Source organism: Calidris pugnax, unplaced genomic scaffold (genome assembly GCF_001431845.1).
Source record: "Calidris pugnax isolate Ruff unplaced genomic scaffold, ASM143184v1 scaffold95, whole genome shotgun sequence".
Lineage (NCBI taxonomy): Eukaryota > Metazoa > Chordata > Aves > Charadriiformes > Scolopacidae > Calidris > Calidris pugnax.
In genome coordinates, this window is record NW_015090885.1 from 6,437,053 (window position 1) to 6,455,238 (window position 18,186).

Below are 18,186 nucleotides of genomic sequence, written 5' to 3' on the forward strand. Positions count from 1 at the left end.
GGTTGCTGGGGGGCAGGAATCCACAACTGCTGCTTGGGATGGGATGGGCAATTGACCATTGGGTAATGAGCAATTGCACTGCATCACTGATTTTGTATATTCTTTTACCATTATTATTATTTTCTCTTCTGTTACTGTATTTACTACCTCTACAGATGGGAACCCTTCCTTACCATTAATGTTTGACACAACAGCACAATGAGGAGACTACAGATGTCTCCCCACACACCAGGACCAGTCCCTACCCCAAAATGCCCATAAACCAACTGGGCATAGGCCAAGCATTCCCATCTACCAGGAGGCAGAGACTCACCTCATCCCCATAACACCCACCCCTCCAGCCCCCAGGGACCACACAAAAAGCAAAGGGAAAACCTCCAAAATCCAAACCTCCAAAAATCACTCCACTCACTGCCTCCCGCAATCAGCTCCGACTGGGGTATCAGGCATCCCTGCTCACAGTCCAGCAGGTCCAAATCCATCTCCTCAAGAGAAGGGGAGGCACAGTGCTGGCCAATGGCCCCTTCTCTCAGCAAAGCTTGAAGGGGACAGGAGGTGCGGACCGAAGAAGATGGCAATGTTAGCTCCTGGGGCACAAACTAAGGTGCCAAGCACACATAGAATCATAGAAGTGTCTAAGCTGGAAGTGACTTTTAAGATCATTGAGTCCAACCATTCACTTAGCACTGCTAAAACTACCACATCTACCTGTCTTTTAAATATCTCCAGGGTTGGTAATTCAACCACTTCTCTGGGCAGCCTATTCCAATGTTCGATAACCCTTTCTATGAAGAATTTTTTCCTAATATCCATTCTAAACCTCCCCTGGCACAACTTGAGGTCACTTCCTCTTGTCCTGTCGCTTATCACTTGGGAGAAGGGACTGACCCCCACCTCGCTACAAACTCCTTTCAGGTGGTTGTAGAGAGTGATAAACATCTCCCCGCTTCTGGAGATGATGCATTGAGAAGAGAGAAGTATTGTGAGGTACCTAAACTTGCAAGTGTAAAGAATGATTTGATGAAGTGAGGCCACTCATGCCCTCATGGTTGACAGGAGGGTGGGGGCAGGAACCCCAGGGAAGAAGAGCTGTTTGCGGCTGAAATCCCACCTCCTGGCTAAGGTGGGAAATGCCTTCACAAAGATACTAATGTTGTTGTCAGGCTCTTCACATGCTGCTTGAATGTGCTATCCAGCTCCTGAGGGGTTTAGCCATATTTAAATACTTTAGGGGGGTGTTTCTGGCCTCCCTCTCCTCTCTCACTTCACTCTCACACTTTCTTCTTCCTTACCATTAAACAGCCTTTGCCCTCCAGGCAGTTTTTTTAGTCTCTATCAATAGCAGATGACCACATGATTCATCCACATTGCTTGCTGGTGATCAAGAGGGCTGGAGGTAAGAGTGTCTCAATCCCAGAGCTGGCCAAGAGCTCCACTTCAGCCCATCAGCCAGCCTGGAGCCACACAAGAGGGGTTCGATAGAGGCCAGTCAGAAACATGTTGCACTTCCCAGTGGTCCTGCACAGTCCAGAGATTTCTCTTAACTGACCATATCCAAGTTAAATTAATCTTGATATAAATAACACAACACCTGCAACTATTTGCTTGCTTCAAAAATACATATATTTATAAGGGCTTCATCTAAGGGCCTTCTAGGTTCCCCGTAAATACTCCCCTGCTGTCTCCAGCCACATCCCCTGCACGAGAAATGAGTCACACAATCTTGCAGAAAGGAAACGCCATGCTCATTGTGAACAAAACCCATGCAGGATGCCGTCACCATTTGTCAAAGGTCACAGGGTCCCCACTGGGTGATGATGTTGTTTCCCAGCCTGTTTGACACCAGAGGACAAGAGGGAAGCATTGCACATGTTCAGGAGGGACTTCACCACTAGCCTCGTACAAGCAGGGTTTGATTGCACTCAGGCATTGAGCAGCCTGGCGGAAGGCACAAGCAACACCCAAACACTAATCCAAGCCTCTGCAATGACACATCACCAAATTCTGCTTCCATCTTAGATAGAAATGGGTGACACTGCTCTTCTTGCCCACTTCTGTTACTGTTCTGTGTGCTTAACTATGGAAGTCCATGGGGCATCTCACTCCTTCCCGCTGCAGGGTAGTAATATCTACTCTTCTGGATCTTATAGGACCACCAGAATTTCTTGGCTAACATTAAGGAAATGGTTTTGAAGATATCTATTGGTGACACTGTATTGTACGCTGCGTTACACATGAACTCTTCTTGTTTGCTTATTTTGAAACAGGTTGCAGTAATTCATAAAAAGTGACATGAACTTACTACGCACATGCCTAAAATCTACAGGTTTTTTCAACTACACCGAGATTTTCATCAGAAGTTAACACAACCACTGCTCACACTCCTCTTCAGTGTTTACAATGAACATTTCATTTGCTATTGTGAACTGGCCCATTATCAGTTTTGTCTATCAGCCCTCAGACTCACCAACTTCTACTCGGATGTTTCTGTAGAGCTGATGGTGGTGGGGAGGGCTGGTTCTTCAGCTCCCCACAAACTGCTGGTTCTTGCCCTGGTTGCTCTGTGCCTGTGCTGGGATCCAACCAAAAGGCAGCCCAGGGTAGAGGTTGGAAAGCAGAGCACAAACTGTTCCGTTACTGGGATGGGGAACTTTACTGACATGAGACTTGTGGGGATGAGTTCGTCCCGAATGCTAAAAAAATCTAAAGGGATCATTCCACTTTCTCTGCTTGCTGTTATATAATACGTTTCTTTTCTGCTTTTGCTTTCACCTATATCTTAAGCCAAGTAAGATCGTTCTCTGTTCTCCTTTCATATTCATAAACTGCATGAATTACATGATGAAAAGATGACATGCTGCATTTCATGTCATTTGTTGCCTAGCATATGCCACAAGCAGAAGGAAATTTTTCTCTTCTCACCATGAAACGTTGACGTGGATACAAATCTAAACACCCATTCTGTACGGTATCATAAATCACTGGTGGTTTGCCTCAGCTGGGAAGAAACCACATCCCAAAACATCCACATTTCCCACAAAACCAGAGCTCCCTTGCCCCACCAGCACTCGACGAGCGGAGTGACGGATCCTGCCCTATTCCCAGCCTTCCCCATCCTGGCCAGAGAGGATGGTGTGACTGGCAGCTCTCCATGCAGCTCTCCTCTCCTGGAAAGCACCAGCTCCCCACTGGAGGCCAGAGGAACCCAGAGGAACACCAGCACCAAGGGAAAGCAACCCAGAGAGAATAACTCAGCAACTTGGAGAGAGTAGGGCCTCAGTGTCGAAGAGACAGCACAGACATCCCTTTTTTTGGTCAAATTCCTGATAGCACCGATACATCCGTACCCACTACTCTGCCAGACAGCCCCAGACCTGAAAGTACCCTCACTATTGCCTGGGTGATACAGGGCCATAGCTAGGCTGAAAAACAGCTGCAAATTCAGGTGGGTGGTTCCTTGGGGTGCTGGGTTCACAGGCTGCAGGACAGGATTGCCCAAGTCTAGTCACACAATTGCTTCAGCGCTAACCCTGTAACGGTAAAGTCAAGGGATTTTACATGGTCACAAACCATCAGGACATTGTTTTTACCCACCGTCTGGGTCCACTTGTCTAAGGGTGAGGATAAGAGAGTGACCTTCTTGCAAAAGTAGCCAAGCAGTCAAGCATCCTTTCTCACAACTAAGGTGGCTTAAGTGTCACAAAAAAATACAGATGGATAAAGGTGGGTAAAACAAGACCATCCCTCTGCCTCCATTCCCTGCACTTCACAGTTCAGGCAAGGCAGCAGGGCAGGTTTTGGTGAGCTGCTGATGCACATGGATGTGCAGGCACATGAGCACACACACTCTGACAGGGACTAGTTATATGCCACTGTCCTACAGCCTCTCCTGGGCTGACTTACAAACGGATGTCCTTGTGATCTCTGATCTCTAGACTACCCAAACAGCTCTAGTCAGCCACTTTTCCTTTATTCGGCTGGGTGAGAATGTGGAAACCAGCCTGTACTTTCAATGAAAACCATAAAGAAACAATTATTAAATAACAGAACTTAAACATTTCCAAAACAAGTTAGAAAACAGATCTTTTTATTAGGAACAAAGAAACAAAAAAAACCACCACTGAAAAAGAACAATAGCTGTGCACAAACACATACACTTAAAGGAAGAGCACAGGCTGCACAACTTCTCTCCTGTCCTCACGGTAACAGAAACCTTTGCCCTGCTGCTGAACGGCACCTTCAGCAGGGATGGATAGAAAACCAGCTGTGTCCTATCTGCCTCATAAAGACTTCTTGAGTCTCAGGTTCCCATCTCAATGGGAAAAATCCTTCCCAGACTGGGGTTACACCAGCGTTGGTGCTAAAAGCTGCCAGGGCACCCCCAGCCCTCCCAGGGCCGACAGCAGCAAGGCAGCACTAGGGCAACCTGGAGCTGGGACACACCAGCCCAGTAGGACAAGGCTGGCCCAGCTCTGTCACCCTCAGCACCTGAAATGCTGTCATCTTCTCCAGTGCAGCTCAGAGCACCATTCAGCCTTCGAAGCATGTACTGGAGTTGACAGTCCCCTGCCTGCCCCTGCCGGAAAGTGCAGAAGAGAAGCAAAAGTGACTACGTCCCTCCATTTCAGTGACACTGGCCCTTGTCCCCCCAGTGCTGCTGCCACTGTGCTGCCTATAGGCAGCTGCCACCCCAAGCCCTTGGCGTCACGTTTCTGTCATTCAACTCACAGCCTCTGAGGAATGTTTGTACTGAAAGGAGATAGTGCAGCACCGCGAGGAAAAAAATTATTGTCTCCCTCTTACTGTGGAAAATCTGACTCCTACAGCAGCCTTAATAAGCAGAGACAGGCTGAATCACCACCGACACAGCACACAAACTCCAAAAATCTTCTAAACAGAGTCACAGGACAAGGAAACAGCAAGAGCAACCACCTACGGCTGGGCGTCACCGCCGCAGAGCTTTGCCATGTACACAGATATGAAGGTCCTCCAGGTAAGCATGTAGCCGTCCCACCAGCTCCCCCGCCTGGGAGAGAAGCGTTCAGCTGGGTTTTGAATTTGCTGGGGCACTTGCAGACCTCACTGGGTGGCATTCACCTCAAATCTACTGCCAAGGGATTCATGGCACAGTACCAGCACAATATAAAACAGCGACAAAACGACAAGGGAAGAGAGGAATGCAATACACACCTCCCCATCCCCTTCTGCCCCAGTCTGTACCACCTCTGCTTTTACTCTACTATGTCCTTCTAGTCCACTGGGCTAGTTTAACAGCAACGTGCCTCGCTTCTGGCTATCAAAATGCACTTATACGGCAAACACCTTGCTCTGGCAGTGCATCCCTGCAGCCATCCCTGTGGCCTCACAGCCCTGCAGCCCTTGGCAGCTTCACCGGGGACACAGCTACCTGCTGCCTGGGACAAAGTCCTTACCCTCTCCTCGCTTCGTCCTTCATCCCTGCAGGTCTACCCCAGCTGCTCTGCTCGCAACACCTCCCCTGAGCAGAACAGGACGTGCGTAGCAGCAAGGCTTGCCTAAGAGATTCTAAAAACTGCTGCTGTCTGGGCAAATAGCACAGCACTGAAAAAGCCTACACGCACAGGCAGATGGCCAGCTTCATCAGCTTGTAGTAGCTAAACCCTTACGCTAAAGGCACTAACGCTTGCACTGGTGAACAATCTCAGCATTATAATCAACATTTCCGTCAAAATTACACACCCAAGCCCCAGGCACCCTTCTGCTGCAAGCAAGCAAGCTAGTGACAGAGCTGTTTGAACCCACTGGCAACCCGAGCAGTTAGGTGCTGGCCGAAGGTAAAACGGGTAGCCCCCTGCCATTACAGGGCACTGAAAGGTGAGCCAGGCAGCGTCACCTCCCGGGCTCTGCAGCCAGCAGCCCCTGCCACCGCTCCCCACCCCGGGCAGCAGGCGGTGAGGGCCACAGCACAAAGGGTCTGGAGTTCAGCGGAGCGATTCAGATAGACACCCGGCGCAGCAGATACCTAGCCAAAATCTCCACTGGGCTTTTTCGCAGGGCCTGTGAGAAATGCCTTGAAGTCTCCTGAGAAAAGGCTTTCTCAGGAAATTTCTGGCAGGTCTTTGTTTCCATCTGGGACCAGCAGGCCACCTAAATCCACTTGTCATGCCTGCCCCTGGCAGAAACCGCCGGCAGGTGAAGACATGGCAAGGCATGGGGTGGGCAGGGAGCAGGAGGAACCACCCGCCTCATTGCAGGCTGTCCTCTAGGGCTCCATAGTTTAGCTGCAGGTCTATTAACAGACAAAGCATCAAAGAGCTGCCCAGTTTTGTTGGTTAATGAACCTGTCTGCCCACAGCAGTGTGGCCTTGAAGCCACACACGTGTTTTTCCTTATGTTTTCTTTTTCCCTTTTTTTTTTTTTTTAGATGAGGTTACCAGGCCTGACACCTCACATCTTTTCTCTGATAAAATTTTCCAGACTAATTCTTACACACAATGAGACTATGGGATGCAAAGGACAGGTGTCATAGGCTTCAAGACAGGGTGGGGATCAGCAAGCATGCCAGATCAGTCATCAGTTGGATCTGGGAAACAGTCCGAGGCATTTTCCTGGTTTTCCACATCAACTATGACCTCTGGGTCTGGCAATTCCTCAGGGTTTATCTCCACTGGTAAGTTTTCTTCCACCAGTGGCTGGGGCTCAACACCTTGACCAGTCCGGGCAGCATCTGAAAAAGAAGGGAAAATGGTTTATAAGTGCCCACCCATGGAAACCCTCCTCCCAGTCCCTGAGGATTCAGGCAGCCTAACCCACTCAGTCCCCTCTCCCCAGGTGTCTACAAGCCAAATTGCAATTTTCTTTGTAACTACTCATTTATTGAGCTGTCCATCATGGCTCTTTAGACACTTTGGTGCTGGAGGCCTCTGGGCTCAACTGCCAAAAATAAACCAAAGCCAAATCTATTCTGTTATATCCAAGTAATTAGAGCTGGCTAACAGCACACATTTAGTATGTTCTCACCTAAACACTTTCCACACACACCTCTGCTTTTTACTCATTTGGAGAAAATTAAAATATGGGATACTTTGTTAGTCAAACTGACAATGTGTAAATTTTGTATTGGATAAAAAACAGTTCTACACTTTAAATATATTAATATTAAATAATGACCTGAATGACTTACATCTTTTTCTTTTTTTTTTTTTCTGTCTTGCACCATGTTCATGACCAGCATTTAATATTTTGAAAGCAGAGCAAAGCAGCACCCTGGTTAGACATAAAGCATAGCTGAGCTGCTGAGAGGCTGTGTGTGGTACAGTGAAGGACACCAGGAGCGGAGACAGCGGTGCTGAGACCAGGCTATGACCTACGTAACATTGCACCAGTCCATGATGTCTCTGCTAGACCTACTTCAGCTGTTGACGATGCAGTACTCGAGAAGGTGTTGCCAGCATTTGTATTTCAGAAATAAAATGGAGGGAAACATAATGCAAAAAAGTGGAAGACTAATATCGAGCACTCACAGAACAGGAGATTTCTGAAAGGTTTTTATTGCTGCACTCTCTTGACCATACTGTGCTAAAGCTCTGGGGTTTTATACTCCATTGTTTTGAAGGATTTAAAATGTGAGCGTATTCCCACTTTAGTCCAAATTTAAGGAAATATACAAGCCTTTGGCTTTGATGGGATTTAGCTGTGTTTACAGCTCAGCATATTGTTGGATGCAGTCCTGAAGATGACTGCTTACAAAAACAATGCTGATTCTCATAAAATGTTATTGATGAAAAGGGGATGTGTGTGATAAATTTGCAAGAAAATTGCTAAGTTTTGGGGGGTTGCTGGTTTTGAGATGTGTGTTTTAGCACAGGAAATACTGGAACAGACAGCCTGCTAGCAGTACCCTCTGTGGGATGCTTATGAGATGGCTGCCACATCTCATGGTTGGGTGAGGGCAAAGCTTCTCCTGTGTAGAAGCCGAGCACAAGTAAGGTACTGATAAATGACCTGCTGCAACTTCTGTCATCTGGACAAGATGTAGCATCTTCCCTGTGCTAGCGAGTCCCAGGCCTCTCTCTACAGTCAGCTCCTCCCCCACCAGCCACACACATCCATTTTGCCCTTCACCCTCCCAAACAAGCTATACATACAACTTAAAACCAGTCCCTGGACCCACCAGGCTTTGGAGGGCAGTCAATTTGGGCGGCTTGAGCCTCAACATGGTCTCCATTGGGGGGACTCTTCACACCTTCACTGGAGACCACAGACATGATTAGTCCGTCATCCTTCTCCTCCTCTGTAAAACAAAAATCGCAGACTTGAAGGAAAGAGGTCCCCCACATCCCAGCAGCCTCGGCACAATCATTGTGAAGCCAGACCACCAACACACGATTGCATCTCCTCCTCATGCAGCTCTGGCTCCATTCCCAGAGCAGACAGATGCTGAGTACAAAAGGCCCTCACCAACCTGTCAGAGACCAACTTGGCCATGCTGGCAAGATCACAGCTTGAGATGGCTTCACTGGGCATGGGCAGATTGCACTCATGGCTGGTGCTGACAACTAACTGCCATCAGAAGCCTTCAGGTCATTTCAGGATCAGACCTGACCAAGACTCAATTTTTTTTGCCCATAGTAAAGGTTTTGCCGTGTTTCTTTCTGGCCAGGAGCACACAGTGGCAAGAGTGAGGTGAAAAAAAAGGAAATGTAAGGTTTAATTCAAGACCCTGCGGGTTATAACAGTTGCCTATCAGCAAGCAGCTTTCTGCTCCACCAGGTCAAGAAAGGTCTGGCTAGAAGACAAGTAGCCACCCAGCTGAGACCAGTTTATTTTGAGGCTACTTCAACACCAGCCTGCACAAACACAGTCCTCTGTAAGACTCATCCACCCCAGGGGGCAATAGTGCTTTCCACTCACCTGAAGGCACCGGGAGGAACTTGTGTTTCCTCTTCATGCAGCAACATATGAGTGAGGACACAACTACCACCAGGATAACCGCACCCCCTGCGCACCCTGCCAGGATGTAAATGAACCACGGGTACTGCAGCAGGTCTCCTGCGAGAAGGACACGGCATTGTTAGCTACCAGGGTGGACAAGCTTCTTTCTCCAAACAGGAGAAACCCTGCAGCCAGATTAGAGCATGTGGGCGTTGCTGTTGCTTCAGTTTGGGTCAGGGGAGCTGACACTGAACTGTGGTACATTGTGATTTATGGCACATTGTTTAATGGAATTTTTTGTTAAGAGAAGAGGCTTGTGTGACTAAGCTGTGTACATTTCTTTCTGCCTACCCTAACCAGTAACATCTAAAATAATTCATAAGTTTTAATCAAATTTAACAGGGAAAGTGGTGGTTTGAAAGACACCACATTTCAACAAGTTTTACGAAAACAGGTAGTTGAGAAGAGAGAGACCTAAGCTAGCACCTCCTGCTGAAAGAAAAGCTGCAAAGTCTACCCTCAGAGCTTGTATTATCCCCCAGAGAACCCACTCAGAACAGCCATGTAACAACTATGCCAACCTCAAAGCAAGTCTGATCAGAGCCTGCACTTCCTCAGGCACCAGAGACTCCAGCCACCCCAGTCAGAGCTGCTGGAAACCGGCATTGCTGCTGCTCGGGGAAGGATTTCTCTTTATCCCTCTTCCCAATGGAGATCATGAGAAACACCTAGCAGGAGGTGAAGGCTCCAGATGGCTGAGCAGAAGGCCACACACAAGTCAGTGCTAATTATTACCCAGTTCAGAACCCTTTGCTCAAGGTTGCTTTGATGGGGTCAGGCTTGCACGTACGTGTCTGCTGAGCAGGGAAGCTGGTAGAGGGCATCACAGACTTGCAGAAAAGAGAAACCCATCCAGACTCACTCCCTCACTGAGACAATGTGCTCCAACCTGGGGCAGCCCGTAGGAAGATTAATTCTTCCCGTGTGAAAAAAAAATAAAAAATCCATAGAGCTCAACTATTACCATAATAAAAATTCATTAAAACTCCTCAGGTAAACCTATGCCATGCCTTTTTGAATCGTTTGGCTTCTTTTCGGCTGCGCACACGCCTGGAGAGCACAGCACTGCAGAAACCAACAGGCTCATTTGGAGCTGGTTTTCAAGACCACAAATGCACAAAATTGCTACATATCCCCAAAGACTGGGAAGTGTTTCAAACTTTCCAGGAACTGCTACATTTCATAGTCTACATACTCACCAGAACAGTAAAAACAACTGTAGACAGGTATTCCTGTGTGGGAAATCACACATACTCAAAGCATTTTTGGAGTGCTTGTTCTGGTCTTTTTAGGAACAGTTGCCAAGTTCAAAAAATCTATACTCAAAATTGAACTTTTAGCAGATGAGAAATCATTTCCCTAATAATTTTATTTCCTTTTCATTGAAAGCTTAGAGAATATTGTCAAAGACATAAATATATGTTGGAAAAAAAATTTCCTGAATATTTTTTCCTAAAAATTTGCCATTTGTTAGAACGGTCTTCTTGAGATAAAATAGTTTGTTAAAAATTGGTAATAGACAAGTAATAAAACAAGTACTGAACCAATAAAAACCTTTTATATATGTTGACTGGTTAACTTCTGAATCCTCCGCTTTAGATCCTACATGATCCCTTTGATTTCTGGGAAATTCACAGTATTTCTGCCAAACTGTTTCACACTAACAGTTATTCAAAGTTCATTCCACTGGCCAACAAGGTTGCCCAAATAGGTGCTTTTACATAGATCTTATACCTACAGAGGAAAAACTATATTTAGCCCTTTGCCTGGAGCAAATAATAATGCACAAAAATAATGAATTAGTCTTTAATTAACTTAATTGAACTCATTTCTCTCTTCAGTTCAATTTACTAGCATTCAGAATTGCTTCAGTTCACTTTTTACAAATGCGGTTGCATTTGGTGACTAAAAAGTAGAATCGCTGCTACTTTCTTGCTCTCAGACCCTTCCAAAGACGTGTTCGTGCGCGTGTCCATCACAACAGAGCTATCACTAAACTCCCCTGTGGGCTTTTCAAGAGGAAATGGGGAACTGATATCGCACCCGGGGGACTGGGCAGCCACCCAGAACAAACAATAGTAACTGTCAGCACTCGCGTGATTTATCACAGGGCTTGACTGAACAGCTCATGGATCTTCACATCCTCACTCCCCAGGTGCCTCAGCCAGCTTGTGTCTGACTACACTGAACAATCTCTGACCAATTTAACCGGACAAAATTAAGACCGCTGCTCCACAATCACAAATACCAAACTTTTACAGATTGGCCAGCGGCACCGACATGTGAGCACGGACAGCCCACGGCGTTTCTGTTGAATGCCAGCACACAAGATACAGGGTTTATGTCAGTAATTTTCCTTTCACACCAACTGTATGCCAACCATAGAAGAAAAGACAGTATCTTCTGTGGAGTAGGAGCATCTCAGACAATTTCTAAAATGCTAAGTGCTATTGGACGGTACAACTACTCTCATAGAAAAGGTGATTAAATTAATTACAGCTAAATTAGTCAGAAACCTTACAGTTAAATTATGCCACCTTGATGTAGTTGTGATGACCACCTTCACTGCCAGAAAGGAGAAAAAGCTTCAACACTGGAGATGCAAGTGAAATCACACCCAAGGATATCTAATCTATTTCTTATTTTTTTTAAATAAATGTGAGCTTCCAACACAGACCAGTGCTTTGCATCATGAGGGTCTGGCAGTTTTTGATCAGATTCAGATTTTCTGTCTCATTAAACTATGGCTTCTTTCAAGTAAAGTACTAAGCATTTATGGATAGCTTGTAAATGGATAAAGTCACAGCCTTCTCACAGAGCTCCATACCCAAGCAGGGACGCAGAGGGGAAAAAAGCTCTACATTTCTTAGGTAAATGACTTGTGTCTTTATCCCACCTCTGATAGTGTGGGCCTGATGGAGAGACATTTGTATAGACTGGTAAATCTCCGTGCAGCTGGCCTAGATAAAGGAGGAAAGAGACAAGGCAAAACACCTCAGCTGAGTCCAGCAGCAACGGGGCTGAATGAGCAGAGGAGTTTTTGCAGGGATGTTGCAGAAACTGGGAGGCCATCTGGGTAACGGATGAACATCAGAGTAGGAAGCAACTCGTGTTTCTAAACTGGCAGAGAGGATCAGTGCAGAGGAGGGTGCGAGGTCTCCATCACTGGGAAGCTGGAAAATAGACAGAGATCCACCCTTGCTGCAGAGCTGGGTGAAAGGACCTCCTGAACAAACTTTCATCCATTCTGTGATCATGGGCTGTGTCAGTCTGAGACACAGGAGGGAGAAGGAAGTCAAGGGCACACTTTCTAAAGGGAGGATGTGGTAAGTCTGGAAAGCAGACTGCCAGAGCTGCCAGAGGACAGAAGAGTTGGGTATTATGCAGACAGCAACAACTCCTTGGTTTTTTGCTGTGAGAGACCAAAAGGGAGATTTTCTGGAGACACCGTTACTCACCATAGCTGCAAGACAGCACAACGGGCCGGGTCCTCACGTTGCTGTTCCCATGGGAAACCTCACAGACAAATTCCCCGGGGACGGTTTTGTCCAGGAGAACCTTCTTCCCGCCATCCTTAACACAAGCCTCAGGAGCGCTCAGCGCAGCGCCGTTCAGCAGCCACCGAAAGCTGGTGCTCTCGTTGCTGGTCACATCACAGGACAACTCTCCAGTCCCGTTAGGGAAGCACTGGATACCAATGACCGGCTCTGGTCACACACGGCACAGGGCAACAGGAACAGGGAGGAAAGAGAGAGGTGAGGAGCAGTGAACATGAGCTGGACAGGAGCTTCCCTTCACGGCAGTTTTGCTATCACTGCATTTACTGGTAGCCAGGGAGCACAGAAGTAAGTAACTAGCCTCTTCAATGCCTGCCCCCAGCCCTGAAATGCTTAGCAGTGCCCACCCCACCCTGCTAACGCCACAAAAACCTGGCATCTCTTCATTTTCTTTATTGAAACTGGAAAAGCAAAAAATAAGAGCCCCTGATGTGGGGGGATGATGGAAACACCCAAAGCATCTGCCAGCCAGAGGGTTCCTCTGTAATCAGCAGATAACCATAGCTTCAGAGGAGACTCGGCACTCTCCTCCTCCAGAGGTTTGTTCTTTTGCTGTCACTCTGCCTCTTCTTCCATTTTGGAGAGGAACGAGCACAAATCATGCCCAACATGGGTATCAACACTAGACACCTGCAGTTAGATAGGACGGCCCAGACTAGAACAATTTAAAACCAAGTAATGAATCATTCATATTACTACATTTTCCTGAATTTCTCTTTTTCGGTTTATTACAAGGGACCAATCCATTTCCTACCTTTGTCACTTTGCAAATACAGACTAGGCAGAGAAGTGGTATGGTTTTATGACAGTAAGAGTCACATTGAGAACATCTATGCAAACATCCATGTAAATAACCTCAGAAATCACTTTCTTCAACTAGGACATCACCTGCAGCTAAAATTCACTGCCTCCAGGAATACCTTTGCTGTGAAACTGTTTCCCCGACTTACTTAGAGAACTACAGAATCATAAAATGGTTTGGGTTCCAACCCAAACCATTCCATGATTCTATGATTGGAAGCGACCTTAAAGATCATGAGTTCCACTCCTCTTTCCATGGGCAGGGACACCTCCCACTAGAGCAGGTTGCTCAAAGCCCCATCCAGCCTGGCCTTGAACACCTCCAGGGATGGGGCACCCACAACTTCTCTGGGCAACCTCTTCCAGTGTCTCACCACCCTCACAGTCAAGAATCTCTTCCCAATATCTAATCAAATCTCCCCTCTTCCAGTTTAAAACCACTATCCCTCATCCTGTTGCTGCACTCCCTGATAAAGAGTCTCTCCCCATCTCTCCTATAGGCTTCATTTAGGTACTGGAAGGCTGTGGCAACAGAACACAAAGAGACAAACATTCCCAAAGCAAATCCACTGAAATGGAGGTTAAACCCAGGACACTTCAGCAGTGTTTGCCTACTTCCAGTCTAAGCCTCTGATCTTGATGCCAAGGAGTCACATCTTTGACCGACTCTCCGCGGCAGTTCCGCTTGTTTGAGCCCAAAAGATGTAAGGATTCATTTGTCTTCACTGAGACCAGTTCGCTCAGACATTTTCATTACAATTTCATACGCTTCAATTTCTCTTAGAAGCTTGTGTAAGTGAAAGGTCTGCAAAAGCAACTGTGGAGATGAGGACCAGCGCCGTGTCCACTGGCTGGCTGGAGCACTATGCAACATGGTGGGAAACCCATTTAAGCCTTCTCCATTTTAACCCAAGCAATGAGCTGGATCCTGTACAGAAGCGACTTTGTTTCTGTCTTCTCACCCCGCAGATGGATGAACAGGCACATGAAGGGGAGCGGCCATTCTGAGGCTACGGAGAGGACAGGTAGGGAAGCTGGCACAACAAGGTACCTATGACTGGTCTCTGAAAAGACCCAGAAGATGCTGACCTCCAACCTACTCAGGGCAGCTAAAAATCAGAAAGTCACATCCAAGTTCCTTTAATACCCTTCCTTGGCTTCATGAAGCAGGGGAAAAAACCAAGTACACTTCAACCCAGACCTGCACAGAAGTCCAATTCAGTTTCCAGAGCCAAGTCAGGTAGGGTTAACTCCTTAAGGAAGTGTGTCCACAGGCAGCAAAATGCTGCCAGTCAGTGAGAGCTTTCATGAGAGCCATCAGGAAGAGTAGTCTGGAAATGGACTGAAATCTCCAGCTACATGTCTACACACTGCAGGCTCAGCTTTACAAATACTTCATGCTGCTGTCTCTTACATCAGGGAAAAATGGCACGTAGCTCGACTGACTGGCTGCTTCAAGGAAGGCTCAACAGACAGGAGAGACTGATAAACATGGATGCAAAAAGCATTCCATAGTTTACAGTCACCATTACTGCTCCCTGAGGTGCCAGAGACTTACAAAGTTGTTCCAGAGGCACCTATAGCTCCTGCAAGCTCAAGCTGTGTCTCAGGTACAATTTCAAGGCACCAGCTTCCAGCCAGGCTCACAAGTTCATAAGCTGTTTGTTGCTAAGAAGACCACTTACCAAATACTTCCAGTGTAATGACTCTGGTGGTGTTGTGAAAGACAAACTCATATGTTCCTTCGTCCTCTTTCTCCACACTCCTCAGCACCAGGGAGCCGTTCTCCAAGTTCAGGCACCTGCCAGCAGAATTGCCACACTTGGCCAACAAAGTATCATTTACGACAGCTGTGAAGCATTTCCCATTCTCCTTGGTCATTCTGGAGAGGCTCTGCAGACTTTGGATTCCCACAGAAAAGACTGCTGAGCCGCCCCTGAGCACACTGATCGAGGTGACAGAGCCTGAAAGGAGAAGCAGAGAGTGTGGGCAGCAAGCTTGCCGTGTCCATCCATCCCCTCTCAGCTGCCTCCCAGAGAGGCAAATACCCAGCTGAGATGTAAGGGGGACAGACCCAGCCCTAGCAACAGGCTGGGGTCACAGGTAATTGGAAATCAGAGGAGTGGGAAGCCACCTATAAAGGCCATCTTTCCCCTCTGCTAACATGGGAGTGGTGTGCGCACCATGCGCAGAGGGAGACAAAAGGCTGAGCAGCTGGTCTTTTCTCCCCTCAAATTTGAGATGACCGTCCTACCACCTCCCCCTCAGAGCCAAGTGCAAAGAAAGATCCTCAGGGGATCGATGCCATGGATCCTGTACAGAGGGTAGCAAAAACAACTGCTGCCTGCACAGCTCCTTTCACCCAAAGAGTAAGGTCGCAGCTCTAACTTGAAGCAGCCTCAGAGTACCCCGGCACATCACTAAGTTGCTGTACGCAAATCAGAGATGGGTAAATGACAGGGTGACAGCAGCTCAGGACTAACCCAAGGTCACACCGAGCGTTAGGAGCAGGACCACATTGTTCTCCAGCCCCTCTAGCTACTGTTCTGCGTACCAGGACCTTAACGTTCTCCGTTGAAATGCTTTTACAGACGCAGTACGCTGAGAAAATACTATATCGTTAGTTATCATTCGTTTACTAAAACAATAATCTGTCTTACTTCGGTCTGACTGCCCCTTTCATGCATTAGCAGTTACACTATTTGATGTCTCCCCAAATCTGGTAGAGTCCTTAAAAGATCTTGGAGCAAAATTAAGGTGTCTGCTCATCTAGGCAAATCTGTGCCAGCTTCATAAAGAAAAATCCCACTTACCATGAGTAACAGTTATTATCACCAGCAAGCACTGCAGAGTAAAAGGAGAGCTGAAATCCATTTTAAAGAGCTCCTTGCATCATATGCTGAGAAGACGATCTGGCTACAGTGCTCCGTGAATATAGCGTTCAGGAAATGATGTCAGAAGCAAGAGTGAAAAAAAAAGAAAAGAAACTCTATAGTGGACAGATTGAAAAATGTTTCAAAATAGACCCGCAAGGTTTTGGGTGACTGAACTCGGGCTGAACCAACCTGAGCCACAATGTGCTCTGCAAAGTACTGCACCTTGGAGCTAGCTGCAAGTGCGAGAATAGGGCTGGGAGGTGAGGAAAGACAAAAATATCTCATGGTCAGCTCATCCTGCTTAGGAAGATGCTAACGCCGAGACCGGGCAAAGGCAAAACACCTATTTCTTTCATCCTTTTCCAGTTTATCAAAGTACAGCATCCCCACCCAGGGAAGAGCAATCAGTCCAGTTGGACAAAGCACTGCAGGTGCAGACCAGCTGTTTTTCTGAAATACCAGTGACAATCATTCACGGAGAGTCTCAGCAGCAGGAGGTGTGAGAGAAGGCTCTCCCTCTGTACACAAAGGCTATGTCGCCAGCCTGAACTTTGCTGGGCTCTTCCAGTGACCGAATGGTACCTGCCATGTAGGAAAGGGCTCCATACAGCCACCACAGGCAAAGAATAAAGGTTATGGGAAGTTAAGTTGCATTGCAAAAGTAGACTTAAACACAGCCTGAAAGCCCCCCTGGCTCTGTTTGGAGTGAATATCCCAGAGACAAGTCTGAAAACTCGTCATTTGTTCACAGCAAAGACTGGCTTATCTACAGCACAGGATCAGATACCCTGTTTGCTCTCATCGAGATGCCCTAAAGCATACCAGCCTTTGGCACTGACTGCCAAGGTGGGTTACACAAGTAACACAGCAGAAACCCTCTCACTCACTGGAGGAAGTAAACCACCATTGCATTAGGGTCAACACCTGGATTTTTTTAGACGGTCTTGGCAGATGTGGTGGGGAATAACCATGACAGCAGTTCATGATGTGTCTGGGAATCTTACGCTTTTGTGCTGTGTCTCTGGGCATAGACAGAGCCCGTTAAGGAAGCTCCACACGGTGGAATTACATGTATACACATCTCAGAAACGGTTAAACACCTTGTGTTGTAGTCTGCACTATTTTTCAAACAATTTGGCTCTGCTTGATAATTCCACATTTCAGCCAGTGGCTTGGCCCCTCTGACTTCTAAGTAACAACACTTACATCTCACCTCCTGCTCCCAGTGTCCAAAATTTACAAGTTTGTTCAAGGCTGCCAAAGCACCATCCTGGCTTTATCATATGTGCATAGGACAGGCCTAAATTGATCTAAGACGTGACAGAAATAGCCTTCTCTGAGAAAAGCAGTGAAGTGAGTCTTCAGACATTCACAGCAGTGCAGAGGAAGGGGGGGGAGAGAAAAGTATTTACAGTAAGAAACACTTTCATTTCCTTCTGTGCTGCTGAAATGACATGAGGAAAATCTCTCTCAAATACCCCTGCAAGAGTAGGGCTAACCATCTGCCTCGGATGTGCACATTCAACTTCATTTCACCTTCATGCTTGAAGGGCAAGCTGGTAGAGCTTAGGGTTGCAGCGCTGTGGTGGAGACATGAGGCAGAACAGAGAGCGTGTGCAGGGTCCCTTCAAAATAGCACCCCAAAATGCTCAGAAAAACCACAAAATGCAAAAGAGGTCTGCATACAGCCAAATCCAGCAAAAGTTCACCTTCTCCTCCAGTCAGCGATAGCAGCCTCACAGAGCTCATTTACAGATTTGCAGTAAAATCAAAGAAAAATATGGCCTTTCTACTGTAGCTCTGTTGTTACAGAAGTGACTCTGCATGACTGTGACATTGCGGTGTCCTGTATTTAGTCTCCCTCTCAGTGACTCCAGGGTAAATGAGTACATTTATGAGTTCAATATTTCTGACTGCAAGTGCCCCATACATCACGCAGTATATGAAATCCCATTAGGCTTCAAAAAAAAAAAAAAAAA

General features: G+C 46.9%; 1 protein-coding gene across 2 annotated transcripts; it reads right to left on the minus strand.

Moving 5' to 3' along the window:
- Positions 1-4,070: 4,070 nt before the first annotated feature.
- LOC106891003 (T-cell surface antigen CD2-like) lies at positions 4,071-16,256 on the minus strand. 2 transcript variants are annotated; one of them, XM_014947155.1, is made up of 6 exons: positions 16,145-16,256; positions 15,017-15,295; positions 12,432-12,680; positions 8,893-9,030; positions 8,153-8,272; positions 4,071-6,706 (listed from the first exon to the last, which is right to left on the minus strand). In XM_014947155.1, the coding sequence occupies exons 1-6, from the start codon at positions 16,203-16,205 to the stop codon at positions 6,546-6,548; spliced, it is 1,008 nt and encodes a 335-aa protein (XP_014802641.1). In that variant the 5' UTR covers positions 16,206-16,256; the 3' UTR covers positions 4,071-6,545. The 2 variants fall into 2 exon arrangements, with proteins under 2 accessions (XP_014802641.1, XP_014802643.1); XM_014947157.1 differs by lacking the exon at positions 8,893-9,030.
- Positions 16,257-18,186: the final 1,930 nt, after the last annotated feature.

What these genes read in the sequence shown, in the direction of transcription:
- LOC106891003 (XM_014947155.1), bottom strand. Translation starts at nt 16,205, where the DNA reads ATGGATTTCAGCTCTCCTTTTACTCTGCAGTGCTTGCTGGTGATAATA. An exon ending in GATAATAACTGTTACTCATG is followed by an intron (nt 15,296 to 16,144) that starts GTAAGTGGGATT and finishes TTCTCCTTTCAG; the next exon opens with GCTCTGTCACCTCGATCAGT. An exon ending in TGACTGCCCTCCAAAGCCTG is followed by an intron (nt 6,707 to 8,152) that starts GTGGGTCCAGGG and finishes CTTCTTTTTCAG; the next exon opens with ATGCTGCCCGGACTGGTCAA.